General features: G+C 52.1%; 2 protein-coding genes across 4 annotated transcripts in view; one reads left to right on the top strand and one right to left on the bottom strand.

The window, feature by feature from the left end:
• Positions 1 to 23,361, bottom strand: part of TMPRSS4 (transmembrane serine protease 4) — a 33,970-nt gene that overhangs the window by 10,216 nt on the left and 393 nt on the right. For 2 of the 3 annotated variants that reach the window (XM_047690957.1, XM_047690958.1), the window contains exons 2-5: positions 8,031 to 8,064; positions 4,552 to 4,668; positions 1,733 to 1,885; positions 545 to 674 (exon numbers count right to left, since the gene is read on the bottom strand). In XM_047690957.1, the coding sequence (XP_047546913.1) occupies positions 545 to 674; positions 1,733 to 1,885; positions 4,552 to 4,668; positions 8,031 to 8,064 (434 nt within the window). The remainder of the gene's footprint in view (positions 1 to 544; positions 675 to 1,732; positions 1,886 to 4,551; positions 4,669 to 8,030; positions 8,065 to 23,361) is intronic. The other variant, XM_047690959.1, reaches the window with a different exon arrangement.
• The window catches only part of SMIM35 (small integral membrane protein 35), a 65,730-nt gene continuing 57,102 nt past the window's right edge, over positions 14,734 to 23,361 (top strand). The window contains exon 1 of the mRNA XM_047690963.1: positions 14,734 to 14,818. Within this exon, the coding sequence (XP_047546919.1) occupies positions 14,812 to 14,818 (7 nt within the window). The 5' untranslated portion in view covers positions 14,734 to 14,811. The remainder of the gene's footprint in view (positions 14,819 to 23,361) is intronic.

Below are 23,361 nucleotides of genomic sequence, written 5' to 3'. Positions count from 1 at the left end.
TAACGACCCTTTTGGTTTTTGCCAAGATCAAATGAATATAAACGCATCAAGCAGATCACTCTTATGATTACATAACTCTTCACCCACTGAAGCTTTGGAGCTGCTGTAGAAATTTGCTGGCAGAGCTGTGATTGCCGATGGGGCCTCGATGGAATCAGGTTTGTTTAAACGGAGTTTTAACCAATGGGACATTGAATAAGTAAGTATTATACTCTGGGACAGGGCAGCTTCTTGCTGGGCTGTGAAGGAGTGAGGGTCTCGAGGAGCCAGCATGGTGTTGGGGGTGCGTGGTGAGGCTTACATTCTCTCACTGCACCTGATAGCTCTCCTATGACATTGCCAGTACTTGCCCCAATTAACCCTTGAGGAAACCGGGGTTTAGGAGATTGAACTTCATGTTGGTTCTATGTGAAAATGCTCAGGTTCAAGAGCAGTTCTGTCTGACTTCTGTATCTATATTTTTAGGAAGGGAGGGAGGAAAAGAGGAAGGAGGAAGGAGGTCGTAGGGGTGAGGGGACGGCCTCTGGAGGCTGGGGCCGGGTACCTGGCATAGCCCATCTGCCCACAGGCTGTCTTGGCCAGAGCTTCTGTGAAGTTGTCAAAGCAGGCAGAGGCCCAGCTCCGTGTGGCCGGGTCCAGCACTTGCAGGGTGGATCGGTCCCTGGAGAGGCGGACTGAGAGGGGAAAAACCTGGGTCAATTCCAGGGCAGGGATCTGTCTGGCCCATCTCCCTCAGAATTCATCATGGGACCAGCACAACCTCCCTACGCCCAGACTGTAGAGCACTACAGAAAACCAACCCTTTCAATTTCAAAGGACTTTCTTCTGTTTGGCTTTGCCTGATTGAGCCTCATTTTGATGGTAGCTAGGGTGACCAGATGTCCTGGAAGGAACCTCCTTGTGGACCTCTTGTCTTGGTAGAATTACCAGCAGCTCTCCATTTTATTCTTTCAGATACCAGTTTTAGTGATCTATGGTGACTCTACCCATGGTCCTCATGGCCTGCCTAGCCTGGGGGACTTCTCACTGAGGAACCCAGCTTCCTTTTGACGTGAGGGAAGAGGTTGAGAGGGAAGTATTATTGGCGGTAGGATGGCCGGTGCCCATAGGCATTTGACTTCTGATTAAAAAAAAAAAAAAAAAGGATATGTGTAGGAAGTCACTTAGTCCTGCCTGTCAAAACCCCCCAACACCCATCTCCTGGCTGTCTTTTCACTCCAGAGCCCAAGTACTAGGTGAATGAAGCTGGGCCAGTCCCATCTGAGAAAGAACGTGAGTTTTTGTTGGAAACCTCTTCTAGTCCTTTGAAGGACCTAGCTCGGTCTTGTTACATAGCAGGCTACAATAAACACCTAATGGATAGAAGGATCAATAGTTAGTGGCCTGACACCCACTTTTCTAGTCCCCTTGAAAGAACAGATGTCATAGAAAGGAGGGAACTCCCCAGCATTATCCAATCCAGCTGCCTGCCTCAGTTCCATCCCAGTGTAGCAGAACGAGGCAGGCTATGTTACAATTTCCTGTCCCTTTAGCCCGCATCTGTTCCTCATATTCACCGAGTATTTGCTCCATGTTAAGTACTGGGAATCTAGTCCTGTTGCTCTTACGAACCTTGCAGTAGGGATGGAAACTGACCGGTCAGTTGGCAGATGCTCTGCCTTGAACTGGGGGGCAACCTGAGCTGGTTTCCTGCTGTGCCCTCCCCGCTGGTCCCTCTGGCCCCTGGACTCACCTGCCACTGGGGACCCATCAGGGAAGGTCTTGACACAGTGCTGCTCGTCCTCCCCAGAGGCACAGTCCTGCTGGCCATCACACACTTGCCTCCTCAAGATGAAGTGGAGAGGCCGCCCGCAGAGGAAGTAGTATTTGTCCAGAATCACCTTGACTGGAAGGCAGGGAGGGGGCAGAGAGGACTGACCGTGAAGCAGGCAGCCCCAGCGGGGGTGGGGGATGGGATAGGCTGTGTTTCCCTGAAATCGTGCTGGGCTTCAAAATAGGCAGGTGAGGGTTCCAGACCCAGTGATGCCACTTGATAGCCTGGGTACGTAGTCCTGAGCCTCCGTTTCTGTCTCTGTAAAGTAATGCCTGTCCCATACCTATATGGTGTGAAGCGAGAGAATGTGTGGGAGAAACTTTTAAACAGCCCCTCTGGCCTCATCCTCCCGGTGCTGGCACAGTACCTCTGGTAACGAGCCCAAAAGATGAGAGTGCTGGCCCTGCTGCCTCCCCTGTGACTTTAGACCTATCACATCCTCTCCCAGGGCCTCAGTTTTCTCAGCTGTACAGTGGGGTGAGGTGGTTGAGAACGTTCTGTGAGCTGGTGGCCGTGAGGGTCTTGTAACTACCAAGTGCAGTTCTAGAACTGGGTGTTTTTTATCTGGGGTTGAAAGAGCCACGGAGGGGCTGGTGTTTTGTTGGGTTTTGTCTCCTCCCTGCTGCTTTCAGATTCTGTTCCTCCTTTGCTGCCTTGGCTAATGGGAATGAGTCTAGTGTTTGTGACTCCTCAGGCAATGAATACTTCACATTTCTAAAGGCTGCTGGTAGGAAGAGACCCTCCTGCCCAACTGACCCTACCCTTGGCCCCAAGCTCCCTCCTGCCTTCCAGTGTTGCCCCTGCCTAGCCACCCTACAGGTGATGGTGACAAGTCTGACCGTGGCCTCGCTGCTCACTGTGGGAAGCTTCCCATGCACTGCCTTGTGTCATCCTGACGACGACCTGAGGAGGCAGGTGTTGTGATTAACTCACATTATGGGGGGTTTACAGAGTTGGGGTTTAATTCCCCAGGCCACACAGCACTTCTGTGTAGAGCCAGGATTCCAGTCAGGGTCTGTCTAACCCCAAAGCTCTTTGCTGCCTCTCCATGCCTTCCCTGAGGGGCTTTGAGTTGGGGTCTGCTGGCCTGGATGCCCTGGGTGTGAGGGAGCATGGGAGAAGGAGCAGGCTGGATCTTTCCTAGACCTTCAGAGTTTGGTTCATGGTCAGGGCCCAGGGTAGAGCAGGGTCATTCTAGCCTCTTGATGACAGCAGTGTCATCAGTTGAGATCCCAGAAGCCAAAAAGTTGAGGGAACCTTGCCTGGGATGGAGGCTCAGATGACCTCCTCTGGTTGCAGAACCCGGGGGACCACAGCATGGAAGCCATGTCACAGGGCCTTGTGGGATGGGGAGACCTCAGTTCTAAATTGTGTACCACTCCTGCCCAGGCATGCCTGGATGACTCTGGCCCCTTTTTCTCTCTCCAGTGTGGCCAGGCATATGCTCAGAGAAAGCCAGCTCTCCTCTGTATTAGCGTGAATAGAACAGGCTTAGGACAGCTGCTCTGCTGCTGCAGACCCAGGGCCAAGGGCCAGCCAAGCTCTCAGGGGTGGGGTGCGGTAGAGTTTGTGTTGTGGATCTGCATTTCTTTTGCCACAGATGGAAAAGGACTTGCTCCATCTGGGTCCCGGGGTCCCGTTCCAGCTGTCTCTAGGTGTCAGGCCTCCTCTCTGAGCCCCGAAGCTCAAGTGGAGGAGGAGGGTGTGGGCCCAGTGATCGCCGAGTGGTGGTGGTCGCTGCTAGTGGAAATGCCCTCCGGCTGTGAGTGCAGGCTCCTGAAGGGCCCATCCTCCCTGAGTTAGCAAACGCGTGCTTTTGTGTACGGCTCTGTCACATCTTTGCACCCGGTCTGGTGACCAACACTTTGGCACCACCTGATTTTCATCTGGGTGTTTTACTCACATTATCTCCCACATCCCTCTGGGAGAGACAGGGTGTTTTACAGAGGAGAAGACTAAAGTTGAGAGTGGTCAAAGGATTTACTCAAGGTCACACGGCACCAAGGGGTGTCCTGACTGCTAGCCTGGTCTGCTGTGCCCTGCTCCCCATCCTGAGAGAGCAGTCAGTAGCCTGCTGTTACCGTGGCGGTGGGGGGGAGGCAAGGACAGTTGGCGGTGGAGTGGGAGTGGAGACCAGGATGGTGGGCATGGCAGGTCATTCAGTTCAGTCTTCGTTACTGAATGGCCTGCCAGAGATCACACTGGGTCTCGGGCACTGGCCAAGAGGAAGACAGCTACAGGCAGAGTGTGTGTGTGTGTGTGTGTGTGTGTGTGTGCGCGCGCGCGCTGTCTGCCTGGGTGGCTTCCCCTGTGCCTCCTGTGTGAGTCCCTGCCTCAAAGGTGAAAGGGCTCCCCAGTCTTCTAGCCGTTAGGGCTGCTTAGGTGTCTGCAGGCACCTGACTAAGGAGGCAGGGTCGTGGCCACCCTGGCCCATTGCCTGTGTGGGTTTTTACCATGTGCAACTGTGCGTTCCTGGTGGTAGAGTTCATCTGGGGTAGGTGGGGGCTGCATTCACCTCCCCCTTTGACTCTTGGAGGAAGGCTCCCGTCAGAGCAGGGGGTGGACAGGTATCACGCAAAGCTTTGTGCAGCTCAGCTGTCTGTGGCTGCTAGGTGGAAGGGTGGCGGGTAAGGTTGTGCTCAGAGGGGCAGGTGGGAGCTGCAATTTCCTGTGGGGGATGAGGGGGAGGTGGGAGCAGTCATGAGGGGGTGAGGGCAGGGCTGGGGGCTGCCACTTACTGAGGACAGCCATGATGATGATGGTCGCCAGGCTCAGCAGCGCTGCGATGATTGGGAACCCCACCTTTTTGAAGGTCTCCAGGGGAGGAGTTCGGGGTTTGCGCAGGGGGGTGACATCTGTGAGGCAGAGGGACAGAGTCTGCTGTTAGCACTTGGAGATCGCTCCTGCCAAGGCTCACAGCCTACCTGCCCTCTGGCCATGGGGCTGAGCCGCAGAATGCTTTGTGGACAGTTTTGCTTAGTACTGGGGTTTTATTCCTGCAGACTGGGCTTAGCTTCAACAGCTCAAGGTCACCCCACCTCCTTCGCTTATCCAGGCTTGTCCATCTTTCACCTGTGTCCCCCAGAGGAGCCTCCGGAACAAGATGTTGTCTCTTTGTCTTGACTTAGCCTCTTCCACCGTGTTTCACCCTGTCTGGTCTGCCCTGCATCTGCCTGGGGAGAGGCAAGTACTTATTTATTTTACTATCATTTATCCTCTTTTCTGACTAACCTTTGGTTAAACTGTAAGCTTGAGGAGGGCAGGGACCTCCAACTCATTCCATGCTTAGTAGAGCCCTGATACGTGCTTGCAGTTGAGCACATCCTGACGGCCTCCATCTCCAACTCAACAGATAGGGAGTCCCTAGGATGGTCCTCGTCTTTAAGGAGATGCCAGTTTGGGGGAAGAAGCACACAAGGACAGAGTTGCCACTACCTCTGGATGCCATCAAAACACTTAAATGGGCCTCCGTAGGTGGTGATGCGGTGGGGGGGCTGGACCAGCTGGGCAGAGGCCTGGGGGTGTCGACGGTGAGCTTGTCGTATGCCCCAGATGTAACATGGGCAGGTACATGTTACGGAGGCAGGACTGGCAGTGTCGGTCCACAGAGAGTCTTGAACACCATGCCGGGAATTTGGATTTTATCATGAAGGCAATATGGAGCTATGGACAGCTTTGAGCAGCAGAGAGATGTGATCGTTTTCATATTCAGGAAGGTGAATCATTCACTGGGGAGGAGGTGGATGGAAGCAAGTTTGGGGTTAGGGTGACCAGGTAGGAGCCTAGAGGTGCCTAAAACAGAGCTAATAATAACTATATTGTCTATTCATATGGTTATCCAAGGAGATGGTACCAGGGCCAGGATCTGAAAAGTTAAATTCTTAGGAAGTATCTGAGATGTGTCCTCTGGGATCCTCTCTCCTTGCAGGCAGTAAGCGGGGCGGGTGCCCGGGGCTTCTCCAGGGCAAAATGGGGAAGGAAGTCTGGCTGCCTTGAGTCCAGGGAGGGTGATAGGTCAGCTCTCTTCTCCTCACCTCCCTGCAGCTTGGTCTGTCACCTTTCTGACCTCCCTTTTTGAACGGTAATCTTCCAGTGTTACCTGTCCTCCTCCTGCATTTTTAAAAACAGTTACCAGCTCTTTACATACTTTATATTTTACATGTTATATGTATTTTTCATCCCCTCCTGTCCCTTTCTGAAATGAAGACTTTGAAGTTAAGGAATTTTTCTTCTTCTTTTTTTCTTCTTGTTCACTGCTGAATTCCAGGTGTCTTCAACAAGTATCTGCTGAGTGAATACATGCATCGCTCTTTGCTTGATCTCTTAAGCACATCCTTCCCATTTTTGTTCCAGGTCTGGTTTCCTGGCTTGAATGAGGGCTGGTGATAGTCTGTCTTGAGCTCTTTCCTCAGCTCTTCAAGAGCAGAGAATGGCATCCAGCCAGAGACGGGTGCTCAGGAAATGCTGATATCATTGAATCTGTTGAAAGGGAAAGCATCGGAAACCTTGTGTCTCCTCAGAAGGAGACACAAAACTCAGGCCCGCGGGGCGTGGGCTGGTGTTGCCTGTCCTGAGCAGGCACCAGGGAACTTCTCAGTCTTAGCAGGTATTTCTTGAAGTTTCCAGCAGTTAGAGTGCAGAGCTCTCCTCTTCCCCGTGACCGTGGACATGGCGACATTCTGTTCATCCCTCCTTCATGCGTGATTTATTTATTGAATGCCTTCTGCTCGGGACACGAGGTGGCTTATTTCCTCAGAGGTGCCTCAACTCTTGGGAGCCCCTTGATAGATTCCCCTGTCCAGGTCCCTATGTTTCTGCCTCCCTGATGTTCTCAGGGAGAACAGCATCAGGAAGGGTAGAGTTTTCTGGGTTTACATTTCATACGTAAAGTTGTCAAAGCACCACGAGCTATGACAAGCCTCCCGGCCTGCCACCATTCCTTCCTGCAGCTTGTCCTGCCCACCGTGGCAGGACAGCGCCTCCCAGCACATTGCTGTCATCCGGTCACATCCCCACCTGAGAACCCTTCATGACTTCTGGATCTAGACCACTTTCTTCTCCAGACTTGCAAAGCCAGCGTGATCTGGGGCCACGTGGACTTCCCACTTGCCAGTCCTCAGTGCTACACGGACAGTTTCTGCCCTAGCCCTTGCACACCTGCCTTCATTCCTGCCTCTGAACCTTTGCTCCTGCTCTTCCCTTCACCACTGAAACCCTCATCACTTCCTTCTGTTTTGTGATAGCTTACTCCTGTGGGGACTTTGTCAGAGCTTGCCTGATCCATGACGCTGTTATCTCGGATCATTTGGCGCGGATCGCTCCTTCTCAAGCCTCCCTCAATACGGGCATTGGTAGCAAATCTAACTTGTTTTCTGGTTTGGTGGTTCTCAGGGTTACTCAGGTGGTGGAGCCCTTGGATGTCTGGTGTTCTCTGGGGACACGGGGGTCTATCATTCTGTCGAATTCCAGAGTATAAACCAGGCTCCATCTTACTTGCGGAAGATTACATTGTTTGTGATCATTATTAAAGTGGGGTCCTGAAATTGTTGCAGTAAGTGGGATAGTATGACAGATTCCTTGTGGATCTGTCATACTATTTTGTGCTTTGCTCACTTGTCTGCTGGATCCAGCAGGCTATTGGGAGTGGTTCTCATTGGTTTAACAAAATAGAATGGGAGGGCGGAAAAAAATCCCTTAAATTTGGGAACGCTTTGTCTCTTAAATGATTCTTCTCCTGTAAATCAGGCAAATACTATCATTTTCTAGTCAACCAGGCAGAATACCTTTGTCCAGCTTGTTCCATGGCAGCAGGTCAGACTGGCAACTCCGGGAGGGCAGGGACTCTGTCTTAACCTCCTGTTTTAGTCCAGCGTCTAGCCCAGACCCTGGCACGTGGCAGGCACTCACAGAGTTGTTGAATGAATAAGAAAGTGAGTAACTGAATGAATGAGTTGGAGGACCACCGCTCTTGGGGTTTTAGGTTTGATGGTCCTATTTCCTTGGAGACCATGCTTCCTACTTCTAGAATTATCCTGGACCTTCGAGTTGCTTAATACATTTTTGTTGAAGGATGAATGAGTGGGTGGATGGAGATCTTCCATAGTGTTTAGCCCTCAGTGGTGGTGGTGAGGGGTGCAAGAGGGGGATAGTATTTATTTGGTAACTGACTGAAACTTGGAGGCTGACGTAGACAAAGCAAAGCTGGACCTGAGCTTACCAAGGCTGTTCAGGGGTTGATCGCTGTCAGGATCCTGTAATTGAAGGAAAAACAATCTGTGAGCGGAGAGAGGGAACCTCTCAGGCTGAGGCTGAAGGCTCAGGACAGGCTCTTGGTTCTTATTTGCATCCCCTTCTCCCCGCTGAGTCAAAGTTTGGGGCTCAGTGATACCTCACTGGTTCTCAGTTATATGTCTTTATAACGTGGTACAACTAGCTTACTAATTGTAGCAGCTAGTTAGCAATTATGGAAATGATAGCCTGCTGGGTTGTTGTGTTGCCGGGTTACTTAGGATGATTCTGCCCTGCCGTCTGTTTTGGTTAACCATTTGCCTACTTTGATAGATTTAATTCTGTAAAAACCTGGACACTTCACAAAAGGGGGTACTTCAATAGCCACTCAGGGCCAAAAGATGCTCAATGTCATGGCTCACCAGGCAAATGCAGATTCACACCACAATGAGATATCTCTGCAGAGACACCAGAATGACCAAAATTAAAAAGACTGATAATACTAAGTGTTGAAGAGGATGTGGACTTTGGGACTCTTATATACTGTTGTCAGGAGTGTAAATCAGTACAGGTACTTTGGATCTGCTAAATCTAACTATATGACTATTCTAGGATTCTATGACCCCGGAATTAGCCAGGAGAAATGAGTGCATGTGTCTAGCGAAATATCTGTACAGAGATGTTGGTAGTAACTGCATTCCTAATAGCTACAAATCGGAAAAACCCAAATGTCCATCAGTGGTGGAGTAGATAAATAAGTTGTGGTATATTTATATGATGGAATATATTTCAACAACAAACATAACCTAGTGCTAAGTGCAGTGACCTATGGACTGATCTCACAGACATAGCAGTGACAGAAACTGACGCAAAAGAGTGTACTCTGTGTCTTTCATATATATAGATTTTAAAAGGTGAAGTTGACATATCACGATACACAAGTCAGAATATTGATTACCACTGGCTGGGGAAGTGGGGCAGTTATTGGCAGCAGCACAATGGAAACTTCTGGAATGCTGGAAAACTTACAGATCTTGATCTAAGTGTTGATAGCATGGGGGCACGTATGTTTAATATTCACTGGGGGGTACACTTTAGATTTGAGCACTTTACTAAATACATGTTATACTTAACAGAGCAAACAAAGACAAAACGTTACTAGAGCACTACGGTGTTTCTGTAAGTGTACTCTTAGGTCACCGTGGACACACATACACGAACACAAGCCTCTGTTCTTCCAGTTACACTTCCAGTTACACTTCCAGTTACCCACATAGGGTCGTACCCAGAAGCCGTGCATATAAGGCTCACATATGAAGTCCATTCACCCCTTTCCTGCAAAGCAGAGGATAAGGGGAGGGGACTGCCAAGGCTCATGTCTCACTCTTGCGCCTCCCAGAAAGCTCTCTTCTCTTAGCTTCCTTTCCAGTCACTACAAGAGCTAGAGTCCCGGGGCTGGGTGAGCAGCAGGCCTGCCTGGGGTCTGGGTCTCCATCCCAGGACTCGTCTGCCTGTGGTGCTGAGGTCATGATGGTTCCACTGGTAGGTGGAGGAGCTGGAGGACTCTGAATGTTTCCACCTGGGAATTTTCCTAGTCCCATTTGGGGGTGATGGGCTTCATCTAACCTCTGGGTGGGTGTCCCAGATTAGGTATGGTTAGCAGCAGTGGGAGAGGGGGATGTCCCTGGATGTTTATTTCCTTGGCTGAGTGTGGCAGACATAGCCATTGGGAGAGGGAGCTCCTTTCTTTCCTCCCAAACTCTGTAATCTGCCGGAGGGACGTGCCTGGCTTTGCCCTTTGGTGGCATGAGGCCTTGGGTGGCTGGGGGATGTCACAAAGGCAGCAGGCTCTGGAGTCTGCAGAGTTGGAATATAGGTTCTGCGTCTCAGTTGTGAGTCTTGGGTGTGAGATAGTTAAGCTCTCTGAGCTGCATGTTCCCCCTCTGTAAAGTGGGGAAGGTGGCACTGGCTTCAGAGTGCTACCATGAGGTTTAGGTGAGCTATGTAGTGGGACGGCCTGGCTCACACAGGTGCACTGCACTCCCTGCACTCCCAGGGTCTCCCAGCATTCGCTGCAGAACTTTCCCACTGGGCAGTCATCCTTGTTTCTTGTGGCGTTTGCACCCTCAGAGTTTTGCGTTGGGCTCGTACCCAGGAAAGACCAGAGAGATGTTGTTAAATGGAACTGGACTCTGGGCTCTGCCCTGTGGGTCATTCCTAGTCCCCTATCCTCTGCCATCTCCAGGGCCTGGAGGGGGGACTGTTTCCAGGGTAAAGATGAGAACAAGTCCTACAACACTGCATTGCTGTGGCTGCCAGGTTGGGTAATAATAGTATCAATAGTACTTAATCCACCTACAGTCACTGTGTAAGAGTTTACCAAATTCTTTTGTCTGACTTGGTCAGGTTCAGGGTTGAAAAGGATCCCAATTGTCTGATAACCAGTAGGGGTGGCACTAAGTAATTAAGTATTCAATGAACTATTTGACAAGGCCCTGCTCTGGGAGCTGTGCATTCAAAGACAAATACTAAGTGCATTAGGATGGCAGAGTTGCCCAGACAGGCCAGGCTGGGCCCTGCCCTCACCTCTGGTGGCTGGGGAGTGGGGGAAGGAGGGAAAGACAGGTGTGAGCCGAAAAAGCTGGAGCGATGAGCGCCATGTAGAGTGAAGCGGCGATGGGAGCCAGTGCCTGGTGGATACTTAGAGCCGGAGGCTTAGGGAAGGGGCCAGGGTGGTTAGATCTCGGCCTGTGGGCTGAGATCTGAATGCCAGTGGGGGAAGGAGAGAACCTGGTATTGGAGGGACAGAATAAAGACCAGCAAGGACAGGAGGAAAGAGAAGGAGGCTGGTGGTAGGGAAAGATACCCATGCTTGGAGGGTCTAAGCAGCAGGGCTTACCAACTGACTGGATGCTCTTGGGTTTCACGGAGCAGGTAGGAGGGTATTTGCTGAGGGGTGAAGGCTGCGAGAGGGGCAGGTTGGAGGGGTGTCAGGAACAGCCACTGAGTGGCCCTTTCCCAGCAATTCATTCTTTCTCGCTGAGTCTGCTTGTGCTCACATGCCTGCATTAGTTGAGGTAGGTAGGGCGAGTCTCTTGTTTATTATTAATTCAGCAAATATTGACTGTATGCTTTCGATGGGCCTGGCGTGATGCTGGAGACCGAGACACAGAGGGAACAAAAGAGGCTTACAGCCCGCACTTTCTTGATTCCTCATCTGTGAACAGGAGTGACCTCAGTACCCCTTTAGCTAATATGTTTTCGATTGTGATCCACTGAATAGGGCTTACACAGAAAACATCCCACACCGTTTTGAAAACAGAGAAAATAAACTACATCAAAACTACAAGCTACAATGACTGTGACAAATTGGTAATTCATCATCCCTGGTGTCTCCTACAAGACCTGGCCCAGAGTGGGTATTTATTTATTTTAAAAAAGATTTTATTTGAGAGAGAGAGAGTGAGAGAGAGAACATGAGCATGAGTGGGGGGAGCAGCAAGGGAGAGGGAGAAGCAGGTTCCCTGCTGAGCACAGAGCCCGGTGCAGGGCTCGATCCCAGGACCCTGAGATCATGACCTGAGCTGAAGTCAGATGCTTAACTGACTGAGCCACCCAGGTGTCCCCAGAGTAGGTATTTAATATTTGTTGAGTGAAAGAATTAAGGAAAATGTCTTGGTTTCAGGGCTCAGTCCCAGGCCAGCCTTGAAGAAGCTGACTCGTACATCCATTCACACATTGGAATATTATGCTGCAGTCAAAACAAATGAGCTATGGCACCGAAATCCCGTGGATGACATTAGTAATTTAACATTAAAGTAAAAAGAAAATCCCTGGAAGATTACATGTAACACAGAATCTTTTCCATAAGGAACTAGGAAATGATAAACATGGGGTTTAAGTTGAGGCTTATTTTCCAGGGAGCTTCTAGCACATTTCCTGGCCTGGCAAAGATGTAGAATCAATATTTGTTGAATTCCTAAACCTGAGAGACTTGCCCAGCACCCTCAACAGGACTGGGGCTGTGGGGTGTGGGTGGGAGGGCAGGAGATCTTCTGGTTAGATGCAGCGCTTGTTTGGGGCGGTGAATTAGGAAGGCTTACTACATTGTTAAAGCCTCTAACCAGCTAGAGAGATACAAGGGGGCCCTGCGTGGGCCAACAAAGGAAAATGTCATGGATCCAGGATTATGATTCATCCAGTAGTGTGCTCCTGAGGTTCAAAGAGAAAAAAAAAAAAAGCAGTCTCCTGGCTGTGCTGAGGGGTCCAAGGAGTCAAGCTCCTATCCTCCCATCCTCCCATGCTCTACTCTGACTCTCATGCTGCCTGAGTTCTTCCGTCAAGTGGCCTGCTCTTTGGCTTTCTTGACACCTTTCTGACAAACATCTCCAACACAGTGAGATTAGACATGATGGGTTGCCAAACTTCTGGGAAGAGGAGCTGTGGAAGGTCACAAGCCTCCAGGGTCATGGGCAGGGAGGGTGGGTACATTGAGGTTTATGAGCAGGGACTGGGGAATATTAGTATCAGTTACCTTCCTGAGCAGGGTGGGGACGGAAATGCATAGCAGCTGTGTTGCCTTTCAGCCCAGAATTCATCCCGAGTCAGGGCTGGGAGTGGGGGGGGGGGAGATGCGGCTGAGAGATGAGGTAAGAATCTTACCAGATAATGTTCAGGAACCTGGCTATCCCCCATCCCTGGGTGAGTTCATGCCGGGATCATGGGAGGCAAAGGGTCTCTGGGGACCATTCCAGGCAACTTCCTAGTTTCCTAGACCAGGGAAATGCTTAGCCCTAGAGTTGGTAGAGGGAAGGCGCTTGAGAGACCACGAAACACCCACTGTGCACCTCCTGCTTTGTTGGAGGTGTCTCAGTGTATCCCCAACTTGAACTCAGCCCCTGGCCACAGCTGCCACAGCCTAAGCCTAGCCCAGGCCCAGCCAAGGCACCAGGCTTTCCTGTGTTGTTGGGTTGCTGGCTGGGTCAGGCCTGTCTGCTGTGTTGATTTAGTCAAGCTGTGGGGCCCTGACTCATGGGCCCAGCCCAACTCCTGTCTGACCTAGGGGTTCATCTGGGAAGGAAGCTCCTGGATTACAATGGGAGGACAGAAATGCTAGGCCCCCAGAGCCCAGAAGGGCCCAGCTGGAGGAGGAAGTTAGAAGGTAGGTGTTAGAAGGCTGAAAATCACCTAGTGATGGCCTGTCTCACTTAGAGAATTATCTTTCCCTGCTTTTTAGTGGTTGCTGGTCACAGAAAGACATCAATCTGAGACTCATGTGTAGAGGCCAAACAATTAACAACTGCATTTGGGGATGAGTACAGAGCTTACAATATTTTGCACAAATGCTGTCCCATTTAATCTTCAGAACTACCCAGAGAAATTATCCCCATTTTCCAGAAGAGAAGACCTAGCCTCCTGTAGATTTAGTGGCCTTAGAGTAAGTCAGGAACAGAGCCAGCTCTTGGGGGCGAGGGTTTTGGACTCTGTGGATTATTGTTTTCATTCCCTCCCAGTACCCTCCCCATTGATAAGCAGAGATTACCCCCAGCATCTCCCCAGCCCTCCCCAGCTCCCCAGGCAAACCCATCTCTGCCTGGTTCTTAGCTCTGCCAAGTCTTCCATCAGCAAGGGTAAGCACACCATCCCAGAGTCTGTCTGGGGAAGGGCCCATGGCTGTGCTGGGCCCAGCAGGGCCTTCACTGTTATTAGCATCCCTCCTTCCTCTTATCAGCTCTTCTTCTTCCTCTGTTTATTTACCCTCAGGTCCTGGTATTTCAGATTTTGGAGAATCCTGGTTGGGTTTAGAGCTAGCTCATGGGGGATAAACCCAGGCCCCGGGCAGCTCTTATTTTAAAATGAGGATGAGCATTAATTTGCTGCAGAGAGACACGAAGAACCAGCCTGGGGAGTGTAAGTTCTCATATTGCCTTGTCTTTTGACTTGCTTGGTGCCTTTTGGGCACACGCCTCAACTTCTCTGAATTTTGGGGTCCCTAGGGTAATTGGAAATTCTCAGAGATGGTAAAGCAGATACGAGGGTTAATAAGCATGTGTTGAAACAGGCAGGTGCTCCACCAGGCTCGTAATGAGGTGAAGAAGAGGTGGCAGCTCACAGAGGCCACCGGAACAGAAAGTCTGGCTGGTTCCTTTGTCTGCTTTCCTTGCCAAGCTGCCTGCCCCTGGGTCTTATTTTTCTCTTCCTCTCTGCACTGCTGTCTCTGAGCTTCCTTGTTCTGGAAAGAACTCAGGGGCAGAGCTCAGATGACTGGGGTGCCAAGGAAGGGAGAAAAGTGGAGGCTTGTAGGAAGGGGGCTTTCTGGCTCTGCTCTGGTGTGTGGCAGTTTTGGGCTCCTGTGGGGGCTTCCCATGGTCCCTCAGGGGAAACCTAGAGGCAGAGATGCTGCTGTTGCTAGGTGATGGGACAAACAAGTCCTTTGTGGCCCTGGCAGGTGGCAGCTAGGTTGCCTAGGCTAGGGACACAGCAGGGGGGAAACCCAGGGGAGTGGGTGGGGAAAGTTCTTTGGTGATCCAGGAGACCCAGAGGCTGTTCCTAGTCGGTGCTCAGAGCAGGGCTGGGGCGCTGGCAGGCTCAGGTGCTTAGGGGCGGCTCTGAAGGGGCCTCTCACTGCTCTCTGACCCTGACCCTAACCCTGCACTCCACTCCGACCAAACAGCAGGTGGCTGTGCGCTCTCCACCTGCAGGGGCGGGCCGGACAGTTGGATGCCTTTACCAGGCTGGGGCAGGTGCTTCCTGTCTTGGGTGCTTCAGCCATGACAGGTAAGCAAGAAGAGGGGCCATGAGGGCGCGGTGGTTGTGAGTCAGCAGAGGGACAGGTAGGAGTTTCCCTGAAATGGGCCTAGCCCTGAGTACCTGGAAAGATCTTGGAAATGGCACATCACGCTGGCTCTCAGGGGTCCTCGGAATGAGTAGCCTGTCTCCAGACACATTCCCCTGCCTGGGCCACGCACAGGCGGGTGTCCCAGCTCTCACGTGCTGGGGCCTCGGCAGACCTTCGCCCTTGCTCTGCCTGGTGCAAGGCGTCCCAGCAGCGCGGTTTCCTTCAGGACTACTGACCTCAAAACCTTCTGAGCCACAGAGGTGCTGACTTGTTGGCAGTTTGAGCTGAACACCTCAACCCCCATTGTAGTGCACAGTGGCTCCGGGGCAGGGCCTAGGGCAGCCAGGAGGTGTCAGGTGGCCTGCCATTGTCCTGCTGTCAGCCTGCTGGTGGGCTGCCCTCCATTAAGGATCAGGTTTTGTGTCTAAGCACAGTTCCCCACTCCAGGTGGGACTGTGGGAGGGCAGGAGTGAGGTATTGGTGCATGGCGGTGGGTTTGAGTTGAACTTGCCTGAGTTGAGCAGCTCTGGATAAGGCCTTCCTGTAGATGAGGCCACTCTGGACGAGGCCACTCCCAGGACAAGGCCGCAGTTGATGAGGTCCAGGTAATGCTACTGTTACCTGTAACTCGTACAAAGCCCTCAGATGTCCTTCTCTTGGTGCCCAGGGGAAGGAAGATCATTCTCTGCAGCCTGAGTTCTCCACAATTCTACTTCTCTCAACTTTCTGCTCTGGGGTAGGGGTGGGTGAAGCCCCCTCCCTCCCAGGAGGATCTGTTGGAAAGGAGATGTGTCCCCCACCTCCTTTGCACAACTGAGGGTGGCATGTGGGCAGTGGCTGAAGGGGACACGAGAGAGCCATCGGGAGTCAGGCCCCTTGGACCAAAGGCGACCTGCAGGGGGTTTGCCTGACGGGGTTTGCTTTTAGGAGGGGCTGCTGGATCTTAAAGCTTAGGGAGGGGGGAGTGTTCTCTAAATGCTGCAATTTACCTGAACTAAAGAGCTTCCACCCAAGGCATGGCCTGATATTTATGAAAGAATCCTAGTTTGTTCTGCCTTCGAAAAATCATGCTCTCTTCTGCTTGTTCTGAACTGTCCTTTAAACTTTGAGGGAAGTGGCGCAGAGGGAAGAGGGGCTCTGGCGTTCTAAAGTGGAACTCTAGTATACCTGCTGAGACGGTGATTTGGGCAAATCACTGGGCATCTCTGGGACCCTGAGATGTTTCTACCTTTGGAAGGGGGTGTGACAAGTTCATGATAAAACTGGAGAGTGAGAAAGGTTCTGGGAGGGGCTCCAGCTGCCAGTAACCACGTGCCTTTTCAAGGCCACAGGAGCCCTGTGGGGTTCTCTCCTGGTTTTACAGATTTGTTCATGGTCCCCCTCAGATGGTTTTTGCAGTTCAGGGGGTCTCAGCTGTGCTGCTCATACGAGGGTGGTCCCGTCCCTATTCCTTCTGAGCTCTGTGTTTGGAGCTCTGGTCTGAATTCTGCTCTGCCGCTTATGACCCATATGTTTCTGGGTAAGTGACTTAGTTTCGTCATCTGTAAAATGGGTAGAGTGTGATCTGCCTCCTGTGGTTGTGAATATGGATGATCTAGATGACACACGTGGTGTATCTGACTCAGGGCTTGGCGTATGGAGGAGTTGAGGACCTGAACATTCAAACATTCGTGCCCTCAGCTCCAGTTACCCCGGAGGGCTGGGGAGCAGAAGAGCACACGGCGTTCGAGGCGGGTGTGCGTGGCGGTGTTGTTCAGGGGCAGGACTGAGTGTTCTCACTTGTTCCGGATGCTCCCCTCTGGGGGCCCAGCTTGGCTGTCTTAGCGAAGAGCTGCCATCTCCTGGCAAACGTCCTCAGTGACTCCTGGATCTCTCTTCTCAACTCCAAACTCGGGATCCCTTAAGAAGTGCTGCCACCGTGCCCAGCGGCTCCTCTGCACCTAATGCTGGCCAGTGACATCACTGATGCTCTCTTGTGCCACTTTCCTGCCCACCCAATAACTCTCTGAGGCCACGTGAGGGCTTCCTCTCTGGGCTGCGGTTGGCTGGAGGAGGCTGTGGACGGAGCGCAGGCCTCAGGCCAGGTGTTCAACCGCTGGGAGCCTCGATTTCCTGTGTGGTGTGTGTGTGTGTGTGTGTGTGTGTGTGTGTGTGTGTGTGTGTGTGTGTGAGAGAGAGAGAGAGAGAGAGAGAGAGAGAGAGAGAGAAAGAGAGACGATTGATTGATTCCAAGTCTTCTTAATGAGACCAGAATATGCATATCCTCTAGCACATTGCCTGGTATACAGTAAGAATGCACTAAATGCCAATAATAAAAACAACAACAATAATAAGACTATCTTATCCATTTGGTGAAGCCCTGCTCTGGGGGTTGGTTATACAGCAGTGAGTGAAAAAGGCAAAGGTCTTGTGCCCATGAAGCATATATGTTACTATTTCTTATTAGTAATTAGTAACTGTTACCATAGAACCTAGTAAGTGCTTGGCATAGCACAAACTCACAAATCCTTTCTTATCTGTGGGAAGAGCCTGTCAGAGAGCCTTGCACATGCATACCAGGCATTGCACAGATGGCTCTTGGTGTGATTTCCCAGGGCCAGGGGCCTGTCCTCAGGAGGGAATTGGGCCCTGGAGCGCTCTGGGCTGAGAGGGGCCAGGGCAGTTAGGGGTCCTGAGATGATGTCACCTGACCTCCGCAACCTCTCTATGAACAAGTGGAGGAGGCTGCAGGTCAGAGAAGCAAAGACCTTTCGTAGTACAAATGTGGTCCTTTAAAATGGGTAGGGACATCTCAAGGATGCAGCCAAAGGGTTGCTGAGGATCAGTGGGGGACATTACAGAAAGACTTGTCTGTCTGTCTGTCTTTCTCTCTCTCTCTCTCTCGGGAAGGGAAGATCATCTAAGCAACAGAAGGTGTGTGAGTAGAACTGGACAGTGTAGCTGTCCGTGATAGACCAGGACAAAGCCAGAGAAGGGGCATCCCTTCTGGCATTCCAGGGGACTTGGTGGAGACTTTGAGGTTGCTACAAGAGGATGGAAGCAGGACAGGAGTTGGGGGGGGGTCCCAGGCTCTTTTCCACATGGGTGTTCTATGTTAAGTTTCAGTGGTCAGTGGGCTATGAGGCTAAAATAGTTTTGGGGAAAATACCGACTACTTTGAGAAGACCTCTAAGGTCCTTTCCTGAGGGTCTGTGACTTGGAAGAGCTTATTTGTTGTTAGCCTGGAGCATCTGTTGCCCCCTCCCACAGAGGAGACTAGTCCTAGGCCTCATTTAGTTATCATTTCCTCCTTCTAAATCAATTTTCTATCCTTAATGATCTCATGGCATCTTGGGTTGTTTCCCTAAGCAGCCCTGGGTATGAAACTTCCTTCGTCTTCTTGAGGAAGTCTAAGTTAATTCTGCCCACTGGTTTTTCTTGTCTGTGTGTTCACTTCCTCCTCGTGACCTTTGGTAGGCTAGCGAGGGATGAAGTCTCCTGGGAGAAAGGACATCCTCTTTCCTCCACTTGGCTCTGTCAGCTGTACAGTCTTCATTCAACGCACACTTTATATTATAAAGTAGATCAGCTTCTATGTAGGGAGATGGTTCTGTAGTTACTAGTGCAAGTTCAGTTTCAAGGTCTAGTTTCCAATTGAGGTCTATGGGGTCACATCTTGGTGGAGGAGGAGGGCATAATGGAAACTCTGGGCACTTGATTCTGAAGTCTGAGCTTAGAGCTCCTGTCTTGACTCTTGGCAGAATGATCCTTTCAAGTCTTCAACCTCTTGCGCCGTGGGATTTCCTCATCTGTAGAATGAGGAGCATATGATGTGTCCAAGAGTTGGTATAAGATTCAGGGAGATTCTGGTTGTGAATGTGCTTCTCAAGCAGCAAAATGCTGCATTTGCTGCATTCAGTAGGGACAAGATGTTGCTGTTGTCATTCTCTTTAGACCACTGGGGAGTCGTACCCACCAAGAGAGATGCTCCCAACAGCCTGGCTGTGCCCGCCTCCCTGGGGATCCAAAATAGGAATGGAGGCCCCAGTGTCAGGGTGGGAAAGGGACGGAGGTGAGGAGGGGGGACCTCAGCTGCATTACCCTCCCTGTGTGAACATCCGTGGGGCAGCAAGTGGCCTGCCCTGCGTGGGGTGGGGGAAACTCTGTTCCATCTGGGAGTACATGGAACTGAGAGCTCTGATTGTGCGTATTCTCTGAATCTTCAGGCCTCTTCCCAATGCCTAGCACGCAGTTTATGCTTAAGGAACACATGCTGTATGAGTGAACGTATATTATGAAGGAGGAAATTGAGATCACAGGAAATGCCTGGAGCTATGGTGGGCTTGGCCAGACGGGTGTGCAGGACATGTCGTGATGGGAGACTGCTGATATGCTAGGCACGTGCCACCTGTCTCTTGTCCTCTCCCTCAAGCGTTCCATTCACCTGCTACCCTAGGAGAGTTTCTGGTTGCATGTGGATTATGCCGGGAAACTGGCAGCTGCTTTGGGAGGGAGTGGTAGGGGAGGGGTGTTGCGGTTTTGAGCCCTTTTTACCAATTTCTCTGCTGCAATTGTGATTGTCAGACTTGTAGGCTGGGAGGTGGAGGGAAGCACGTACCGGGGGGATTGCCACATTGGTTCTGCTCAGTCTCTCTCTCTCTCTCTCCCCTCCCTGGGGCTTCCAGGCAGGCTCAGGCCTATCCCTTTCTCACCCCACCTTGGTAACAACTCTGCTAGAATTTGGGATCTTTTCCAGTTGGGATCTTTTCCAGTTGGCTAACTTTGTTATCAGTGTCAGATAAATCAGCTGGTTGTGGGAATTCAGTCTTTCATCATTTATTTGTTGTTTGCTCACAAATATTTATCCTGTGCCTGCTGTGTGCCAGGCCCTGTGCTAGGTTTAGGGCCAACAGGTGGACAAGACCTGGTCCTTGAGGAGCTCACCATCTGGCGGCAACAGATTTAGACAGAACTGTAGCAGATAAATGCAGTTTAGGTTGTGGGGTGGGGTTCACTGTCTTGGGGAACCGTTGCGTGGGAATTTGAGGGGTTTTACTGAGTAGCTGTTTTCATCTGATCATTAGGGAAGGCTGGGGGAACTGATGGGAAATCTGAAATGCAGATTCTCAGGCCTGAGAGCATGTGTCTCCTGCCTTCCCAGGCTGGAAGGTTTGTCCAGGGTTTCTGAGTCCTGTTTTTGTCTCTTTCCCTATCTCCTTCTTACTACATCCCTACCCCTGCCCCTGCCCTTGGAATCAGCTCCTCAGATGCTCTCAGGCTGTGTCAAAGAACCAGGCCAGGGAGTGCAGGGTGGTTGCTGCCATAGGGTGCCAGGGAGTGCAGGGTGGTTCACAGCCATACACCAGGAAGGCTGGAGGGAGAAAGGCCAGGGGCATGGAGGAGACCTGAGTTCTAGACATGACCCCCTGTCAGGAGCCGGGCCTGGGCTTTCTCCAAAGGCTGCAGGGGAAGGGCCCTGGGAGGTGGAAGGGGGTCTGGGGGATGTACTTCCACATTCACATCTGCTGTTCACTCTGTCCAGAACAGGCCCTTCTCCCCACCCTCTGGGCTGCTGTGCAGCCCAGGCTCCCCTGATCCCTGACAAGGCCATGTCCCTGCCCGAGCTCTCACAGCTCCTGGTGTGTTTCATCACACCACATGTGTCAGTAGTTAACTGTGAGTTTGTGTGACTGTCCCTTCCTGCCCTCCACCCCTCTGGACACTGAACTCCATGAGGGCAGGACTCGCATCTGCTTTCTCTTCCTTGTGAGGCTAGAGCCAGCACAGAGGACACCCGTGGCCCATGCTGTGGGATGAATGAATGGATGGAGCTGGATGCTTGCTGCTCTGTCTGGCAGGGAAGGGTGGCCTGTATCAACTTCTGGACATGGTTCCACCTGGAGTGTGAGACTCCGGCAACCACTGGAGCACCTTTCCTCGGGCACTGTCCGGGCCCACTGAGCTCTGTGGCTTGGCAGGGACCCTGAACCCAACCTGGATGTCAGGGCCTGTGTGACTGCCCTGGGAGATCCAGCCCTCAGCTGTGTTCCTCTCTGCCACTGGTGCTCGCTGCTCTAGCCACAGCGCCTCCCAGTCCCCCACACTGTCACTCTTACTGTTCACATGCTGTTCCCTCTCCCTGGGATACCCTCTTCCTGCCATCTCTGCCCAGAGAGAGCCTGCTCATACTTCAAGGTCCAGTGCAAAGTCTTCTTTCTTCTGGGATAGCTTCCTGACTGCCCTTGAGAGAATTCCCTGCCTTCTCTGCTCTAGGGGTATCTTGCAGTCCTCCCCGGCATTAGACTTGCCACATTCTCTCACCATCCTTTGCTGAAGGAGCTATCCTCCTTCTGGATTTTGGGGAGCTGCAGGGCAGAAAGTAGGCATTGTACCCCTTTGCCCCTCTTCCTGCCTGGCGGCTGGCCAGTTATAGGGGCTGACTCAATGGTTAGGTGGATGGAGCTACTTTGGGGGTCACAGCATCGAGCCCCTTGCCCAGATAGTGAGGGGATAAGGGGAGCCGGCAGGGACCTAGCCCTTCCTTGCCTATCTTGCCTTCTAGGGTCTTTCCAAAGCCCAGTGGGCTGCTGACTCAGCCTGTCTGAGGTGGGCCTGTCCATGCTCCCAGACCCCCCCCACTGCCACAGGTGGGCCTGCTTGACCTGCCATGTTCCTGAGCCCAGCCAAGCCTAGCAACCCCCTTGGGCTGAACCAGCTGGCAAGGAAAGGGGGAGAGGGTAAGGAGGACCTTCTTCCTTGGGAGCATCTGGGCCAGAACTGACCTCAGGTGTTTAACACTCTGCTCTGGTGGCTTCTGGTATGTTTGGGGCCTCATGCGCAGTAAGGAGTCAAAACCAGGATAGGGAGGCTTCCTTCTGGGGCTCAGCTGCAGCCGAGATCACAAGGGACGCATTCTCCTTGGGGACAGAGCTTGGGCTCAGACCTCTGCCCAGGGCCTTCCTCAGCTCCTGTTTTCTGTGGGCCCACCCAGTCATGCCCAGTTCTCAAGAGAGAGCCGCTGCTATGAGGTAGCGACCGTGCAGGACTGGAGTCTGTCCAGGGAGGGGCTGGCAGGGGTGAGAGGAGGCAGGGAGGGGTAGGGGAAGGGAGGGCCGGGCCTGGGCATGAGTTGTTTCACTGCTCCCCAGTGCTGGGAGCTATGCTTGTCCCAGCCTCATTAGAGGGAGTGACTGGGTTATTAGGCACAGGTGGCTTAATGGCTAGCTCAGGGGCCAGAAGCTCCCTGGTCCTACCCGGGATCCGGGCCATGCCGCTGCCTTACCTCGGGGGCCTCAGGCCTGGCCCCCTGCACAGTGTGCCCACCTGCCCTGCCTCCTTCCCTGGCTGGTGAAGCTCTGTGTTGGCCTTGCCACCCACAGGTCCTTTCCTGGAGTGGATTCCTCTCGAGTCCCATGTCCTTGCATTTGTATGGGGCTATTCTCACATTGTTAGCCCAGTCTTTCTGCCAACCATGTGCGTATACAGGGTTGGCATGGATAATATTTCCATTTTACAGAGGAAGAAAATGAAGTCTCAGGAAGAGCAAAGTCTCTTAAGGGAGCTCATAAGGAAGCTGGCCATTTGACCTTCTGATTCTGTAGTTTGTGCTCTAGTTAACGGCCCCAGAAACTGCCTCCTGCTGCGTCACTGCCTCAGGAGACACCCAGGTCTCCTTGGTGCCACCAACAAGTGGCTCACAGCCTGGAAGGCAGGTAGGCACTGCTTCCTCTTCTTTCCTGAGAGCCCAGCAAGATGGACCTTCCCTGCACACAGGCTCGGCTTCTAGGTGCTTCCTTGGATGGGGATGGGGAAAGCTGGCACTTTGGTCCTGGCTAAGTTACAGAGTAGCAGGCAAGCCCTTCCCCTTCCTGACCCTCAGCTACCCCAGCACTGGGGCTAGAGTTTTGCCAACCTTTTCAGGGGAGTGTCATGGGAAGTGCTCAGGCAGGGAGTCAGGAGACCACCGCGTGTGGGAACTTAGCCCATCACCTCTGTTCCCCTTGGACAGAAAGCTTCCCTTCCTTTTCCTTCCCTCCCCTGTCATTTTTGTGTTGGTCTTTTGGCAGCTGCAGCATCTTCGCCAGCAATCAGAGAAGGAAGATTCCCCAAGTTGCACCTCAGACCCGGACCTTATTTCTTCCCGTCCCTGTCCTCAGGTGTCCTCGAAGGATATGATTGATTCTCTTTGTCCCAACTCAGTGAAGAAGCTCTAGGTGTTCAGAGGAGGAGGATACAGGGCACGGCCCAGAAGGAAACCAAGTGGGTGTCCACAGACACCTTGGATTGCTTTGAGGCAGCTGTCCATTGTTTGCTTTAAGAAGAAAAGGAGTTCGTTTTCCCAAGGAGGTGGCAGAGGGTCGTCATGACAGCCCCTTGCCCTTGGCAAAATAGTGCCAGCCTCCAGACAACAGATCAGGAGACCTTGGACGAAATAGCAGGCAGGATTTAGGAGGGTAGTCAGAGGGGGAGGCCTGGTCTCTGGGTCCCAGCTTCCTTGGTGCTG

This window comes from Lutra lutra, chromosome 10 (assembly GCF_902655055.1).
Source record: "Lutra lutra chromosome 10, mLutLut1.2, whole genome shotgun sequence".
Classification (NCBI taxonomy): Eukaryota; Metazoa; Chordata; class Mammalia; order Carnivora; family Mustelidae; genus Lutra; species Lutra lutra.
This window is presented reverse-complemented; position numbering and strand designations above follow the sequence as displayed.